Source organism: Malaclemys terrapin, chromosome 11 (genome assembly GCF_027887155.1).
Source record: "Malaclemys terrapin pileata isolate rMalTer1 chromosome 11, rMalTer1.hap1, whole genome shotgun sequence".
Classification (NCBI taxonomy): domain Eukaryota; kingdom Metazoa; phylum Chordata; order Testudines; family Emydidae; genus Malaclemys; species Malaclemys terrapin.
This window is the reverse complement of record NC_071515.1, coordinates 1,199,284-1,216,944: the sequence shown is the minus strand read 5'-3', so window position 1 is coordinate 1,216,944 and position 17,661 is coordinate 1,199,284. Positions and strand designations below refer to the sequence as shown.

General features: G+C 46.2%; 2 protein-coding genes across 2 annotated transcripts in view; both read right to left on the bottom strand.

The window, feature by feature from the left end:
• POFUT2 (protein O-fucosyltransferase 2) overlaps positions 1–2,286 on the bottom strand; it is a 30,251-nt gene extending 27,965 nt beyond the window's left edge. The window contains exons 1-2 of the mRNA XM_054043526.1: positions 1,749–2,286; positions 694–944 (exon numbers count right to left, since the gene is read on the bottom strand). Coding sequence (XP_053899501.1) covers positions 694–944; positions 1,749–1,900 — 403 coding nt within the window. The 5' untranslated portion in view covers positions 1,901–2,286. The remainder of the gene's footprint in view (positions 1–693; positions 945–1,748) is intronic.
• Positions 2,287–7,008: 4,722 nt separating this feature from the next.
• Positions 7,009–17,606, bottom strand: YBEY (ybeY metalloendoribonuclease). The gene is made up of 5 exons (XM_054043547.1): positions 17,497–17,606; positions 16,225–16,460; positions 11,710–11,841; positions 9,735–9,803; positions 7,009–7,281 (listed from the first exon to the last, which is right to left on the bottom strand). The coding sequence occupies exons 2-5, from the start codon at positions 16,432–16,434 to the stop codon at positions 7,195–7,197; spliced, it is 498 nt and encodes a 165-aa protein (XP_053899522.1). The 5' UTR covers positions 16,435–16,460; positions 17,497–17,606; the 3' UTR covers positions 7,009–7,194.
• Positions 17,607–17,661: the final 55 nt, after the last annotated feature.

Here is a 17,661-nt window from a genome sequence, read left to right as displayed (position 1 = left end):
AGCAGCATAACACACTGAACCTGAGTTGGGAAGAGAGCGTGAATTGCACCAACCCCTCCACACAGAACAGGATTACCTGGGATTTAGGCAGATGGAGTCAATTTCACTCAAAGTGAATGAAAGCACAAGATATTTTCATGTTTTACAAATAGCTCGGGCAGGGGCACACAGCCTGCCGGTCGCTGTGAGGGAGGCAGTCAGGCAGCCTTCAGCAGCATGCCTGTGGGAGGTCCGCCGGTCCCGCGGCTTCGGCGGCGGGTACGCCGAAGGCGCGGGACCAGTAGACCTCCCGCAGGCATGCCGCAGAATCCACGTGACCAGCGGACGTCCCGCAGGCGCGCCGCTGAAGGCTGCCAGATTGCCGTGCTTGGGGTGGCAAAATACATAGAGCCACCCCTGAAGTGCAGTTACACTAACAGTGCTCTTTGGGTTAGAAACAGATCTTTCTTTGCAATGACATATGGTAACTTGTTAGAAGTAAGTTTTCCTACTGTCAAATATAAGCATCTGAGAGGAAACTTACACAACTTGCTCAATCATTGAGCAAAGATTTCAAAACTCCTTTTTAAAGTAGCACAAAAAGTAATATCGTACACACCTTGTTCTAATGCATTCATAAACAGAAAAACCTGTGAAGGAAACACATCAAAGATTTATTAACCCCTCACAGGTAGTAGAATAAATGTACTTTACCTGCAAGAAACTGCTCATACTCAATAACAGGGATGTTTTTATTGAGGCTTGGAAGATCAAAGAACTCAGACCAAGGGATTCGGACCTGATGAATGTCAGGACTCTGCCAGTGATAAAGACGTCCCCAAGGAGGCAGGACCAATACCCAAGCTTCACTTTTCAGCAAGGTCTTTAGAAGAGAGGCAACACGAATATAGACATCTCTGCGTAGATTGAACCCTTCAGGAGGATTTACATCATACAAAAGATACCTGGAGAGAGTGAGAAACTAGAATCACTTTGGGGAGGCTTCAAGCATTTACAGAGAGAACTTATCTGTCGCTATTTTGGAATCACTTTACTAGGCTCCCCATTTCTCTCTTGTGGCTCCTTACCTCCAGGGCAAAAGAAAGGGTAGTTTGGGCAATATCTGTAGAAGGCCGCAATACACTGCCTCAGATAGAAAGAAAGTCAAAATGTCATCAGCTCACCTCAGTAAGGGGGCAAGGAATCGAAGGCCATTAACAAACCTGAATAGAGCTGCACGGCACAAAGCGGTGTCATGGCCAAGGCAAGTGCGCAAGTATCAAGCAAAATATTCATGGGGGCATTTGCCCCCAGAGATTGCGCAGCGAAGAGACTGGGGGCCAGAGTGGCTGCACTAAAACACTAAACAGAGCGGCAGTTACACTAACACTGTTCCCCGTTGCTCCAGCCAGCCTTGCTCTCGCCCTAGGAAATGGCTTTGATGCGGGGCTGTAGCACAGCCCGGCCCTGCCAGGCGCTCCCGGCCGCGCCTTAGGAAAACGGGCTCCCAAGTCCTCCGGGCGCGGCCTGTCTGCGGAGGCGCCCGCGGCTCGCCCGGCGGGACCAGCGCGGGGGCGCCCCGGGGCCCGGCCTGCCGTGCCGGGGAGGGTCCCGCTGCCCGGGGCGGGGCGGGGCGGCACAGCCAGGCCCCGGGGGCTCCCGGCCCGGCCCGGCCTCACACTCTCCTCACCGGCGGCGGGGCTCCGCGCCAGGCCCCCGGGGCTCCCGGCGATGGCGCCCGGCCCGGCAGCCCCGCACACTCTCCTCACCGGCGGCGGCCCGCGGCGGCGGCGGCGGGGAGCGAGGCGGCGCCGTGCCCGGCCTGGAAGGCGCCGGGGGGCGGCTGGGCGGCCCGCGGGGGGCAGAGCGCGGCGGCCAGGCCCAGCAGCAGCAGGAGGCGGCCCGGGCCCCGAGCCGCCATCTCCGGGCAGTGGGAGGCGCGCGGCCGGGGCCGGGCTCCGGGATGCGGCGCCGGGCTCGCCCCGAGGGGCGGTTCGCGGCGCTGTGCGGCCCCTTTGCCCTGCCCCAGGTAGCGGTGACAGCACCGGGACTCCGGTCCCGCCTCCCCCAGTTCAGTCCGGGGGACACGGGCCGCCCGCCCCCGCGCAGCCCGCTTTGGCCCCGGGCCGCGCTCGCCGGGATCGCGGCGGTGTTTGGGGTGGGAGGAGGCAGCAAGAGGCCGGGGCCTGTTCGCCGCACCCCAGCAGCCCGGCGTGGGCAGAGCTCCCCCGCCCGCGGGAGCGCACCCAGGGGCGCTTCGGACACGTCCCGTCTGCCCACCCCCGCAGGGCTGGCAGCGGGGGGCTCCAGCCCCCAAAACCACCTGCCCCGGCTTGTTCAAGTGTTGCTGAAAGAGTTCCCCTGGGGGCAAAGGACCAGCCCCAGGCAAGGCCGGAGTAAGGTCCAGTCCCTGCTCTGTATTATGTGACCCGGGTCGCTGGAGGGGCTATACTGAGAATACTCAGTCAGGGCAAACTGCAAAGAACAGGGCAGACAATCCCCAGAAATGGTGGTATATTCTCATCATTAGATTCCCCAAGGCAGTAACAAAACAGCTTGTCCAGTACTATACTGGTTACCAAGGAGCCGAAACACCTTTCCCTTTAAGCAATCCAGCCTTTGGCCCCCACCCAGACACCCAAGTCTATATAGTGAGGGTTACTTAAAATCTATTCACCATATATAAAGTTCTACCAGCCCCAAGAGATCAGACCCATTATGCACCAGAGCAATGAATATTTCACATCTTACCCCAATACATGCTTATAGCCAATTCTTATGAACTAAATCTAACATTTATTTTAAAAGAAAAGAGAGTTACTGGAGAAAGAGTTCCATTCCTCTCCAGGGGAGAGAACTCCTGTTATTAGAAGCAGCCAGGGAATAGTTATGGGGAATTCAATCATTAGAAACAGATAGCTGGGTTTGCGATGACCAGGAGAACTGCATGGTGACTTGCCTGCCTGGTGCGAAGGTTGTGGATCCCTCAAGACATCTAGATAGACTTATGTGGTCGTAGTGGGCGGGGTGTTCCGCAAGGCTATTGTAAGGGATCACGGTATTGCCACCCTTATTTTGTGCTGTTGCCTTCAAAGCTGGGCAGCCGGAAGGCAGCTGCTGGCTGGGCACCCAGCTCTGAAGGCAGCGCCACTGCCAGCAGCAACGCAGAAATAAGGATGGCAATACCATGCCATGCCACACACACACCTTTCACAGCTGGACTCCCAGCCAGCCAGCAGCATGTAGCTTCCTGCAGCTGGGGTAGGTTCCAAGAGTCTGACCTGGCCTCGGGAGCAGCCCATGCAGAGGAAGTCCTGTACCTCCAGGACTAGCAGCTGGAGTGTGGCACTTGAGAGTTAAAGGGGTCTTGGAGAGAGAGAGAGAGAGAGAGAGAGAGAGTGTAGTAACCACAGCACCCCCCGATCACACGGCCCTGGGTGGTCACCCACTCGCTCACCTGTAAGACTAGCCCTGCCCCCGGTGAAGTGATGACCCCCACATATCATGCCACCTCACTTTCTGCACTGCTGCTGCCTTCAGAGATGGGCTCCCGGCCAGCAGCTGCCACTCCCTGGCTGCCCAACTCTCTGAAATCTGGTTTCCCTTACAATAGTCAGATTTCACAGGGGAGATCAGATTTCATGGTCCGTGACATGTTCTTCATGGCTGTGAATTTGGTAGGGCCCTAAGAATAGGTAATGTACATTGTTGCTTTGAAATACATCTCTGTTTCCTAGGCATACACCAATAACTAGTGGCATTAATTAGCATAAGGCTATTCACCGTTCAAACTTTCATAGGTAGTTTACTACAAACTTCAAAGAGAAATAAAGACACATATTACACCACAAGTTCCATCTAATTGTTAATATCCCTTTTTGATCTCTGAATCAATAGACTATAGTAATGAAATATTTTAGACAGGAACAGAAGTTTAGCATCTACAAGCTAAATAGATCACACTGTTAAACTTTAACAAGATATAGGCACACAGACAAATACAATTAGTATCTACTTCTGATTCTCTATCAAGAACTCTAGTTTGTTAACTATCTATAAGGAATGGCTGTTTACCATTTCAGTACTCTTCTAAAATATTCTTACAGGTTGTTTTCAGGTGTCACAGCCTGCCGGTTGCTTAACTCTTGCTGGTTCAGCATCATAATTATCTAGACCATCCCTGACAGATGTTTATATAACCTGCTCTTAAAAACCTCAAATGATGGAGATTCCACAACTGTCCTAGGGCAGTTTATTCCAGTGCTTAACCACCCTGACAGTTAGGAAGTTTTTCCTAATGTCCAACCTAAACTTCCCTTGCTGCAATTTAAACCCAGTTTCTTGTCCTACCTCAGAGGTTATTGAGAACAATTCCTTACCCATGGCACTTTCAAAGTGCCAGACTGACTGGAAAAGGGGATATGACTGTTCACATTTAAAAAAAATGCTAAAACTATAAAATAATGGATGTACAGGTTTGCATTCCTTTGGCCTGCCATCAGTAAGAAAGACTATGATGTTAGTTTAAACGTCATGCCCATTGCATTGTTTTTGTATTTTTCTTAAAATAATAAATGAAGTAAAGCCCCTCATAGAAGATCATTTTGTTGATCTTGGGGGTGATTTTTTTTTTAAGGCTCCGCCTAAGGGCTTGGTGACACTCAGTGCACCTCTGTAACGCTTCCACCTACGCCTACCAGAGAGTTTCTGCCATCAGCCCCCTCCATGAGAAGTGGTAACTATGTTGAGGGGTGAAGCCTTCAGCCCCATGGGAGTTTGGTCGGTATAACTGCGTGGCTCAGGGCTGTGGTGATGCAGTTATACCAACGTAAGTTTGTAGTATAGATCAGGGCTAGGGAAATGAAGCCACACTTGCTTGGCCTTCAAACCACTTTTCATCTACATTGCTCTAGGTAATACAATTTTTCACCCATTGAACTAATCCCATTGTTTGCTGTACTGTTGACCGCTCATTTGTTAATTGACAAAGAGTCTATCATGTAAATCAAAATAGACTGCGAAAGCCCGAGGGAGCTAACCCTTTTCTTACCTATTGTATAAAGAGGAAAAGACTCAGTGATTGTGAAACATCGTTAACTCAAATACAATACTGATGAAGTAGGATAAATAAAGAGCCTAAAAAACCCAAACTATTTTGAAAGGCTGATTCTGCAAAATGTTCTATGCGCGAGGACTCTCGTGCCCATTGAGATCTACACGGGCACTGAGATGTGCCCACATGGAACAACTTGCAGTTTGGCCCAAGATTCTCTCTCCATGGATCGGAAACAGCATTAGTAGCTTTCTAATGAACTGTGTTTGAACATGGTTCTTGCTGTAAGGATGCTGACAATACAAATCTCAGTGTAGACTGGACCTTACATGCTGATCCTGCCAGTTGCTCGTGTACATGCAGACTGCAGTGCCTGCACAGAGGTCTCTGTAAGATCTTTAGGGCAGGGGCCATGTCATCTCTGTGTTTCTCCAGCCCCTAGCACAGGAGGAGCCCATTCCTGAATGAGGCTTCCACATGCTTACCACAGAACAAACAACAGTACTAAAAGAAATTTTAGTTTCAGGGGGAATAAAAGTGGAATGTTTTTGAAGCTAGAGCCTACAGAGAGCAACTGTTTTTCAGTGCCCAACTGTAAAGGAAGGTCAGTCCAAGTGGCTTTTCTTTGAGAAATGAACACAGACACTTTTCAAGGTTACCTGAGCTGCCTGGGGTGAATCACTACCTCACAGCAGGAGGGGGCCCTGTCTGTGGTCCAGCAGAGGAAACTCTCCCCAGCCACTGTTGCCTGGCAACACAGCTGCTCCAGGCTCCCTGAGCTCTGCTCTTCCCCTCTGCAGGCTAGCAAATTTACACACCCTGCTTTGTTGTACTTATCTTCTGGACACCTGCAATGCACACCAATCCCCTGCCTCCATGGACACTGTGTTCCCCAGTTCACCACTTATCTTAGTTCAACATGCTCCTTAGCACAAGGCACTAAGACACCAAATTAAACCCTAACAGTATTTAAGATTAAGATTCAAAATAAAGGCAAGTAAAAGGACTTGGAAACATAAGGTTACCAGTAAAAAACAAACAAACCACGCATAAGATGCAAACTATAGCCTGTACTTAACAAGTTACTGTCCAGTCCAATAAAGTATTTCCCACCCAATGGTTAATCCTTCGTGCTTGTCCAGCCCAGAAAGCTGAGATCTACTGTTCATGAGACACACAGCCCTGTGTGTTACGTACACCATATTTTTAGAAGATTTCCCATTGTGTGTAAGACAGTTATATTATTCTAAACAGGGTCCAAATGGGCAACACATTATTCCATAGGAGGGTCCATGAGTGTCCAGAACTAAGATTTGATACATGCAGATAGAGAGATGTTCCCAGGTGCAAGTTAGTAGGAGAGATTTTACAACTGTGAAAAATAAATATTCAAAAGAAGTGGATGCAACAGTACTACTTCCCGCAAAATTAGGACCAGACTGTGATACCTTAGTCATGTTAACTAGGACATTATTCCATAAATAGTCCTACTGAAGTCAATGGGACTACTTATGGATAAAGATGCTAGGTGCTTTTTACTTTGAATAAGCAAAGATTTTGGCTCTAAATGAGTTAACACACTTACCTGAGGTCAAGAAGAAAATTGCTTGTGGAGCTCTACAGCAACTCATGCATGAAATAATGATTTAAATCACTGTTACTTTTATATGTATACATCAACCTCGAAGGAAGACTCTCTGGGTAGCATCTTTCTCATCTTAAGTCTTTTTCAAAGCCAACTTCAGATATTGGACACATGACTATATTTGATCAATTGAATGAATTGAAACTCAGATTCCATTTTTCTACCCTCTTTCCCACTAAGGATATGGTGGGAGGAGGACAGCAGTATAAAGGAGTAAGCACTGTAGTTTTCAGCTGCTCCAGTAGATACTTCAACATACATTTGTGTGGTTTGATATTGGAGTCCATTGCTGGTTACAAGTTACATATACAACTGCACTCTGCTTGAGAAATGAGCTGTTTGGCTGAATTTTATTACACACTACAACGTAAGGCATTCTGTTGACACTATATGAAGTTAACAGATATCTGTTAAATAAATCACTTAATACTTAAGTTAGTTGTATCCATGCTACTTGGTTTCTTAGTAGAATAAGGATTTATTTTTCTGGGTCTTCTTTCTTTTTTTTGCAACGTGATCAGAAATGGTTTTTAGTCAGTGGCTGGAGGTTTGCACCAGTGATTCCATTTAGCTCCTCAAGAATTTGTTTTTCCTTCTGATACATCTATGAGTGGGGAAAAAACTCAATAAGTATGCTCATTTTCCCTTCATGTACATTCTTTATAATTTTAAGCATTAGACATTAAAGTGCTGTTCTAATCCGAAAAGTACACTATGTAAAAATGGCAACTTCTTTAAACAGATCTGCCCGTGTGTGAATTCAAAGTCGTAACAGATGAGTTATGGACAAAAGGAACCGCAGAGCCAACACAGTTAAGATGAAGTTAGCTGGATTCTCTTCATGCAACTGGGCTGCACAAGTGTCACATAGGACATAATTTCACCGGCAGAAAATAAGTACCGTGATGACCAAATGAGAAGGAAAGAGCCCAGTTTGAGTCTGCAGAGCTGGCAGTCAGGAAACCATGTCTTTGCCTGACATCCACCCACCCATGTGATACAGAATCAGTGAGACACAATAAATCCAGAACCCACTATGCCATATTTACAGTCACATTTCTGACCAGAACTGCACTTTACAAGAATGGGCACTAAAACTGCATCGTGCCTTTCCTTTTAAACCCTTGCTTACATGAGAAATGTTACCTAGGAACTCAATAAGACGTCTCACATGAGCACACAGAGATTCACATGGATAAGCAGGTACAGGACTGGGCTCTTACACAGACCCTTTCATTCAAGGATTTCAAAGCACTTCTAGTGCTCAGTCCTTCCAGATACACAGTACCCTTGTGGGGTGCTGGCTGTCCTTAGTTCCCACTGATTGCAGTCACATTTAGCTATGGTTCATTAAGAAAACTGGAGATATGCCTGCAAGCATGCAACCTCTGCCTATGATCTTGTCAGCTCTCACAAACCAAGCTAGGCTGAGCCTGGTCAGTAATCGTATTTGAAACCAAAGGAAATCCAGGCAGTGGTGGCTACTTAATCATAGAATCTCAGGATTGGAAGGGACCTCAGGAGGTCATCTAGTCCAAGCCCCTGCTCAAAGCAGGACCAATCCCCAACTAAATCAACTTCTGCTGCAATAGGCGATTCTTCCCCCTGAGTAAGTATCGAACTAACATCCCAAATTGGAGTTAGGGCATTAGGCTGTTGGAGGTCCCAATTTTCAGAAAAAGATGTAAAAAGCAGGCCCTGATTAGATGGGCTATTAAATAGCTCATAAGGTTTTTTCCACAAGAAAAAGGTGTGAATCCTGATGTTCTGGCAAGATTCCAATGTGGTTAATTACACCTGCTTATGGGAGGTAGTATATATATTCCAGTTGTCAGAACCGGGAACGGCCATACCACGTGTGGCAAGGCACCTTCCTTGTCTCACCAGCCTCAGCACTTCTCCCTTTGGTGAGATGGGCCTGGGTTAAATCAACCCGTCTGCCACACTGGGGCAGTCTTTGTCTTCCCCCTTCTGTGTTCCTTCGGCCGTATTTTCTGGGTAGGTCTAAGGGGTGTTCCTCCAACAAACAGAAGGGACTATTTCATTAGACCCCAATACAGAGGGAGATACCTTCCCTGCCTCCTTGTTGGGGTGGGGTATCATCCTGTGGTTTGCCCCGGGGAGTCAGTCCTTCTCCTGGCAGGCACTCAGGCTTGTCTGTTTCCCCTACGGGAAGGAGCACAGCCTCTCCTCCTGGAGATGCTTATTTCCCTGCTGCCACTAGGCTAGTAACAGCCTGCATGTGTGTCTCAACAGGGAGGGGGGAGTGGGTGGGTTTGTCTGTCTCAGCAGGAGAGGGGCTTTAAAAGGTCTCAAGCGGCCCTTAATTGGAGTCAGGTGTTCCTAATTGACCTGAGGTAACCCCTTCTCAGCTGATAGGGAAGAGGGCCTTTAATATTCTACAGTTTACATATCTGCCTTCCCACACCCTCTTGCAGCCATCCGGCCTGACTGTCACACTAGGTTCTGTTCTCCACTCTAAGTAGTCTTCTGGGTGAACTTGCACAAATAGTTAAAACGCTGTCTGTTTTTACATTTGTAAAATGAGGATAACACCTCTGAGATGCTCTGATGGAAGGCTATACATAATTGCACAGCATTATTTCCTAAAATTCCAGCTACAGTTACAATTAGACATTTTTAAACCACTTCCTCTCCTAACGTATTGTAGCCTTGCAGAGTTACATGGCTGCTGCGCGGATTCCTGCCCCATGGAGGAACAGTTGTGTCTCCACAGCTAAGGCCTGTTTTTGAACCCGCTACCCTTTTAAACACAGATGTAGTTCTTGAGGATTCTCTAAGATGAAAGGCACTATTAGAACTTTGCACTATTACTTTCACAGTTTGAATGTATGTATGAATGACTGGCTGCAAAGTGCCCCTGAGAGCATCAGGATTAGAAGGTTATACAACAATATGTATGAATAGTCAGGAAAATGTCTCTGCATTTACAATAAGGTTTTGAATTTGATGTACCATCACTGATGTACTTTGGGCATTCTTAATATATACACCTCTACCCCGATATAACGCGACCCAATATAACACGAATTTTACCTGCTCCCACTCCGCTTCTGTGTTGTGCTGGTATCCCAGCAAATGGCACAGTCCATGAGCTGCAGTCACCTGTCCAAGGTAACAAAAATGGTTTTAGTATTTTACAAATCTCTAAACATTTATCCATGTGTGCATCACTGTAGTATGTAGGGGCTATCTTGCAATATTTAGCACAGTTCTTCACAAAGAAAGTGACAGTAATAAAGTTAACTACTTTTACTAGCCAGTACACGAAGATCAATAGTCTAAGGCACATGGTCCTTGCATACCTTGTACTGAGATGGGAAAAGGGGGCAAGAGCAGAAAAACTGCAAGAATGACTAACTTTAATCTTCTGACTATAGTCTAGCTTTCTCATATATGTTGTCAGCTATATGTATTCTATTGCTTTTGGGAAACTTTCAGAGGAAAACCAGTTAATACTCCAAAAAGTACAGGAACAGGTTATATCTAAAGTCACCAACCAAAAGAAAACAGAAATTCCAGAGGACAGTGTTTGTAATAATAGCCTCCTCTGACAAGTCAGCCATAAGTTTGTCTTCAACCTCTTATAATCAAAAAGGACATTTTCAAATGGTAAAATATCTTGTCTATGGTCAAGTCCAAGAAAATACACCTGCTGCTAATCAAAATAACCAGATGGGTCACTGGGAACACAACTCCATCTCCTGCTCTAATCTTCAAAAGTTATCAGTCTCAGCAACTCCACTGATTTCAAATGGAACTATGCCCGCTTACGGCACCAGTGGATCTGTGGCCATTTTCAGAGGTGCTGAATAATACAGCTCCCACTCACCTCAATTAGAATTGTGGGCACTCAGAGCCTTGGGGACAAGGCCGGGAATTGTTCTATGACTTCAGTAAATCAAACTTATGTCCCCTGGCAGAAGATACATGAGGGTACACAAGAATAGGTTTAAATAAAGAAGCATTCTTGCCTTCAGCATCCCTTTCCTCTTTGGGGCAAAACTCACCCTTTTCCTCTCTCCAAAACAGAGATGAAACAGTAAATAAAAAACAGTTTTAAAGAGATCAGAAAGTTTAAGGCTTATGTCTACACTACAGAGTTTTGTTGGCAAAAGTTATGCCACTTTAATTAAACCGCTATTGCATGTCCACACTATGCTCCTTGTGTCGGCAGAGTGCATCCACATTAGCAGCTCTTGCATAGACAGAGCGCAGTGCATTGTGGGTACCAATCCCACTGTGCAACTGGCCACAGGGTGCTTTGGGAAGCGTTTGCAATGCCTCATGGGGCAGGTACAGCATCACGTGATGCAGGTTTCTCAATCCCATCCTTCCATGGGTATCCTACTAGATTGCCAGCTGCTTTTCAACTGAAGCATGTGGGCGTTGGGGGGGAGACAGTGTGTGTGTGTTGGGGGAGAGTGAGTGTGTCGGCATGCTGTCTCTAAGTTCAGACAGCTACCAGAAGCAACCAGCCCTGAGGCAGGGGAAGGACGACAGGTGCTGGCTGCCGCTTCCCGCAGATCCCATTGGCCGGGAACGGCGAACTGCGGCCACTGGGAGTTGCAGGTGGCCGTGCCTGTGGACGTCAATGTAAACAAATTGTCTCGCGGCCCCCCAGCGGATTACCCTGAGGGGCTGCAGTTTGCCCACCACTGATCTACACTGACACTTTGCTGCTTTAAGTTTGTCGCAAAAAACTTTATGCCTCTCATCGAGGTGGTTTTATTTTGTCACTAAAACAGGGCAGTTTTGTCGTCAAAAGTGGCATTGCAGTGTGTACACTTCCACTGTTTTGCCTCCAAAAGCTGCAGAGTTTTGTCAGCAAAAGGCAGAGTAGACAAGGCCTTAGACTTTTGGATTCAGGACATTTTTCTGTAGATGAATCTTTGCAATGTCCATAAACTGGCAAAAATAACCTCCCCACCAGTGAATATTAGCATTGTTTCAACCATGGTTCCCAAATCGTGTCTGTGATGAGAAATCTGTATTAGTAAGCAACACTTACTGTAAGAATGCTGTAGTAATCCTCCCCATTTTCTTGGCACTGTTGATAGATATACTCTACTCCTAGGAAAACATCACCGAGATTGTATTCGTCTCGAAAACTAGGCTGAGGCAGCTCACCTGCTTTCAGATTCTGAAATACAGAAGCCCTTCCAAAAGTTAACAAAAGCGAGAATCTGGTTATACAGAGTACTTCTCATCCTCAGAGCTTCCCAAAGTTGTTACAAAGTAATGAGCTAGGCACTGGCACAGCAAGGTGGTTCATGCAAATGGAACCTTAGACACTAACGGCTTTTTACTGACAGAGGAAATTAGCTAGAGGCTCTTTAACTTCCATTAGGACAGTAATCAGAAAGGGACTTTGATTTGACTGTATGATCCAAAGGATGAATCACCAAGCTGTGAAACATTTGCTATGTTCAGTCAGGCAATATGTATAGGTCCAGCACCTAGTGTAAAATTTACACATGTCCTTGACTTGCTTAGGGTAGGCCGACACATCCCATGGCAGCAAGCCTCCTAGCCTGGGTTGACAGACTTGGACTAGTGGGACTTGTGCTAGCATTCTAAAAAATAGCTGTGTTACTCCTGGGGGAATCCTGCGCCAAAAAAATTAAAAATTCTGCACAAAATATTTGGAAATTCTGCATATTTTATTTGTCAAACATAAGAACAGCCATACTGGGTCAGACAAAAGGTCCATCTAGCCCAGTATCTTGTCTTCCGATAGTGGCCAATGTCAGGTGCCCCAGAGGGAATGAATAAAACAGCTAAATTATCAAGTGATCCATCCTGTCTCCCATTCCCAGCTTCTGGCAAACAGAAGCTAGGGACACCATCCCTGCCCATCCTGGCTAAAAGCCATTGATGGACCTATCCTCCATGAATTTATCTCGTTCTTTTTTGAACTCTGTTATAGTCTTGGCTTTCACATCGTCTGGCAAGGAGTTCCACAGGTTGACTGTGCATTGTGTGAAAAAATACTTCCTTCTGTTTGTTTTAAACTTGCTGCCTATTAATTTCATTTGGTGGCCCCTAGCTTTTGTCTTATGAGAAGGAGTAAATAACAATTCCTTATTTACTTTCTCTACACCAGTCATGATTTTATAGACCTCTATCATATCCCCCCTCAGTCATCTCTTTTCCAAGCTGAAAAGTCCCAGTGTTATTAATCTATCCTCATACAGCAGCCGTTCCATACCCCTAATCATTTTTGTTGCCCTTTTCTGAACTTTTTCCAATTCCAAAATATCTTTTTTGAGAAGGGGCGACCACATTTGCACGCAGTATTCAAGAAGTGGGCGTACCATGGATTTATATAGAGGCAATATATTTTCTGTCTTATTAGCTATCCCTTTCTTAATGAGGCCCAACATTCTGTTCGCTTTTTTGACTGCCACTGCACACTGAGTGGATGTTTTCAGAGAACTATTCATAATAACGTCAAGATCTCTTTCTTGAGTGGCAACAGCTAATTTAGACCCCATTATTTTATATGTATAGTTGGGATTATGTTTTCCAATGTGCATTAATTGCCATTTATCAACATTGAATTTTATCTGGCATTTTGTTGCCCAATCACCCAGTTTTGTGAGATCCTTTGTAGCTCTTCGCAGTCTGCTTTATACTTAACTATCTTGAGTAGTTTCGAATCATCTGCAAATTTTGCCACGTCACCTTTTACCCCTTTTTCCAGATCATTTATGAATATATTGAATAGGACTGGGCCCAGTACTGATCCCTGGGGGACACCACTATTTACGTCTCTCCATTCTGAAAACTGACCGTTTATATCTACCCTTTGTTTCCTATCTTTTAACCAGTTACCAGTCCATGAGAGAACCTTCCCTGTTATCCCATGACCGCTTACTTTGCTTAAGAGCCTTTGGTGAGAGAGCTCGTCAAAGGTTTCTGAAAATCTAAATACATTATAGCCACTGGATCCCCTTGTCCACATGCTTGTTGACCCCCTCAAAGAAGTCTAGTAGATTCATGAGGTATGATTTCTCTTTACAAAAACCCTGTTGACTCTTCCCCAACTAATTATGTTCATCTATGTGTCTGACAATTTTGTTCTTTACTATAGTTTCAACCAGTTTGCCCGGTACTGAAGTCAGGCTTACTGGCCTGTAATTGCCAGGGTCACCTCTGGGTCCCTTTTTAAAAAATTGGCGTCACATTAGCTATCCTCCAGTCATTTGGTACAGAAGCTGATTTAAATGATAGGTTACAGATGACAGTTAGTAGTTCTGCAATTTCACATTTGAGTTCTTTCAGAACTCTTGGGTGAATGCCATCTGGTCCTGGTGACTTATTACTGTTTAGTTTATCAATTTGGACCCAAACCTCCTCTAATGACACCTCAATCTGGGATAGTTCCTCAGATCTGTCACCTAAAAAGAATGGCTCAGGTTTGGGAATCTCCCTCACATCCTCAGCCGTAAAGACTGATGCAAAGAATTCATTTAATTTCTCCGCAATGGCCTTATCCTCGAGTGTTCCTTTAGTATCTTGATTGTCCAGTGGCCCCACTGGTTGTTTAGCAGGCCTCCTGCTTCTGATATACTTAAAAATGTATTTGCTATTACTTTTTGAGTCTTTGGCTAGCTGTATTTCAAATTCTCTTTTGGCCTTCCTAATTACATTTTTAAGCTTCATTTGCAAGAGTTTATACTCCTTTCTATTTTCCTCACTAGGATTTAACTTCCACTTTTGAAAGGATGCCTTTTTGTCTCTCACTGCTTCTTTTACTTTGTTGTTTAGCCACAGTGGTACATTTTTGCTTCTCTTACTATGTTTTTTAATTTGGGGTATACATTTAAGTTGAGCCTCTATTATGGTGTCTTTAAAGTTTCCATGCTATTTGCAGGGATTTTACTTTTGGTGTTGTACCTGTTAATTTGTGTTTAACTAATCTCCTCATTTTTGTGTAGTTCCCCTTTCTGTCACCTCACTAACTCCTGAACCCATGCTCCAGTCTGTCCCCCCACTAGCCATTCTGAACCCCAGTAATCCTGTGTGCCCCACTCTGTCCTAACCTGGCTCTGCAGGCAGTGTGCTGTGAGGAACTCTACTACTGGGGGAATGCTGGAGCACTGGGCATAGAATTTTGTATTTTCCTGCATAAAATACAGTTTGCCTAAGAAGTGCTGCAGTCCTGCATTCTGCCCACCAGAGGCTGCTGTGGCACCAGAACAGCCGGCACGAGCGCAGCGATATAGAGGAATTGTGTGTGTCCGCAGATGTGCAGAATTCCCCCAGAAGTACCGTGTTGACAGTGCTTTGAAATTGCAGCTTGGGCGGGAGCTCAGGCTTGGAAGTCTATCCCACTTCCCTAGGCTTCAGAGCCTGCTCCTGCCTGAGCCACAACTTCAAAGCACTATCTTTAGAGTGCTAGCATGAGCTCTGCTAACCCAAGTCTGTCAACTCTGACGGCAAGGCTAGCTCCCCCAGGCTCTGTAGACATCCCATTAGAGGCCAGAGTTCTGCTAAATAAATAACACCACCTTTAGACGTCAACATAGCACAGCTACTAAAAACTAGATCTGAATGTGACAAAAACGGAGGAATTCTTTAGCTAATTATTGTTTACCTAGGAAATATTTTTGCCACTCCTATGACCCTAGGTGAGCAATTATACTGTTCTCATGTCAGCAGAAATCAAATGGGATCCAAAAGTGTTTAAACCTGTACATTTGATGGAAAAGTTACATTTCCAATGCCTTCTCTCCCTATCCCTAGTACCTGATGGTAGCCGAATGTGAGAGCCTGTACCTTTTTCCTTTTAAATCTTGACTGCCTTCCATAAGAGAGCAACAGAAAGACATTTAGTTATTATCAACAAGTTACCTAATGTAAATAATCAAATTTCTTACTGGTTACTTTGAAGATTTAAACAACACTGACCAAAAAAGGCAAAAAAGCAGGAACATAAGAATGGCCACACTGGGTCAGACCAATGGTCCATCTAGCCAAGCATCCTGTCTACCAACAGTGGCCAGTGCCAAGTGCTTCAGAGGGAATGAATAGAACAGGTAGTTATCAAGTGATCCATCCCGTTGTCCACTTTCAGCTTCCCAGTAGTGACACTTTAACTGCTGCCAGCTGCCTTGTAGAAGTAGAATTTCTGAAATGCTGGGGAACAGGCAGTGTATGTATAACTTGACTCATGGCTCTGTTTTCATGCATTTATGGAGCCATGGAAGGAAGAATGTATAAAACATCTAATGAGGATTGCTGAAGATGGTTTCAAAGAAGATAACTTCTGAGAGCCCTGAAACAGGTCCCAAATCACCATCAAGTTCCACAACATGTCTGGGATCCCCTGAAGCACCGTGTCCTACTGTATCAGCACAGAGAGCCACTGCAACGAAATATATCAAATTACTTTAGGATTTATTTAATAAGGGTTATGGTACTTTCTCTAATGGCTTGCAAAGAAGTCAGTTGTGTCAGGCAGACCAAGAAAGTAGCTGTGGAAAGGAGAAGAAAGGGAGGGGAAAAAAATCAATTTTACCTCATGAAAAGGGAAGGAAAGCACATCAGTGGGGACATTTTTTTGCCTGTAGGTGCTATTGAGACGTTGAATGTTTCTGTTATTAACACAGATAACGCCCAGGTCGAACTGCTGCACGTCCAAAATCTTCTGAAGGATTTCTATTCTTCTGCGAAGTGGGATTCGCCTGAGGGGGATGACTTTCTGCAGATTTCGAATGACTAAACTCATCTCATTAGAAACTATTCAAGGGGGCCCTGCAAATTAATTTTTAAAAATGAATATTAGGCAATGGTAGCAACTAATAATCCAGTAGCAGCTATGAGACACTATTGTTGCTTTAGGATCTGTGAAAGGGTAGACAAAGATATGGTGGAGGGTAAAACACGTAATTTTAAAAAACAACAAAGAGTCTGGTGGCACCTTAAAGACTAACGATTAGTCGTTAGTCTTTAAGGTGCCACCAGACTCTTTGTTGTTTTTGTAGATACAGACTAACACGGCTACCCCCTGATACTTGACAACACGTAATTTTAGAAGCCAGTTGCTTTGATCTAGACAAAACAGCCTATATAGCCTATTGCCAATCATCTAAACCATCCAATCCCCTTACCATTTCAAATCTAGAACAAATCAGTCCTATCAGTAACCAACCTGTGTCGGTTCCATCACATACGTTAGATAAGCTAAAGCTAGCAGACAGCGGTCTACCTCACATTGGCAAGCTCAGTAAATAGTTGGCGCATACGTCTGGAGGCTGAAACAACCCTCTAGGCTTAGAGAGGGACCCTTAGAGTACATAAACTGCACAGGACAAGGAAGGGTTACATGGCTCTCATCCATGGTTACACCCAAGTCCCTTGGATAAAGAGAGGCCTCCTGTGTAGTGCTGTCTATGTAGCAGCTTTCGCATCTCAAGGAAGAGACTAGGGGGGAGTCAGAGAAGGACACAAGGAATGCTCAAGGGCTGGAAAACTGGTGTGAAGAGCGATTGAAGCCACTAGGTCTGTTAGGTTGGACAGGCGGCAAAGCGGGGACAGCCCAGCAGGATATCAGATGACACCCGCCAAACACGGGGCGGTTGTAACCTGGGCACTCTGCAGCTGGGCGAGGCCAAGCTGGAGGCTGTCTGTGCACCTCCCCCCGCCGCTTGGGCGCAGCATTGTGACGCGGGCGCTGAGGCCAGGACCCGCCGCCCGGGGGGGGGCGCAGGGCGTTGAAGGCGCGAGGCCGGGGCCGTGCTGCGGGGGGGCACAGCCCGGCACGCAGGGAGGAGACGCGGCGTCACAGCACCTGAGGCGCCCTGGGGACCTGGCTTCTGTCCCGGCCACGGAGCTCGGGGTGGTCCCGGGCGAGGCACTGCACAGCCCGGCACCGCTGGGCCCGGGGCGGCTCTGCCCGGCGCGCGCCGCCCCCCGCCCCTGCAGCGCGCGCTCGCCGGGCGGGGCTTCCGGCCGA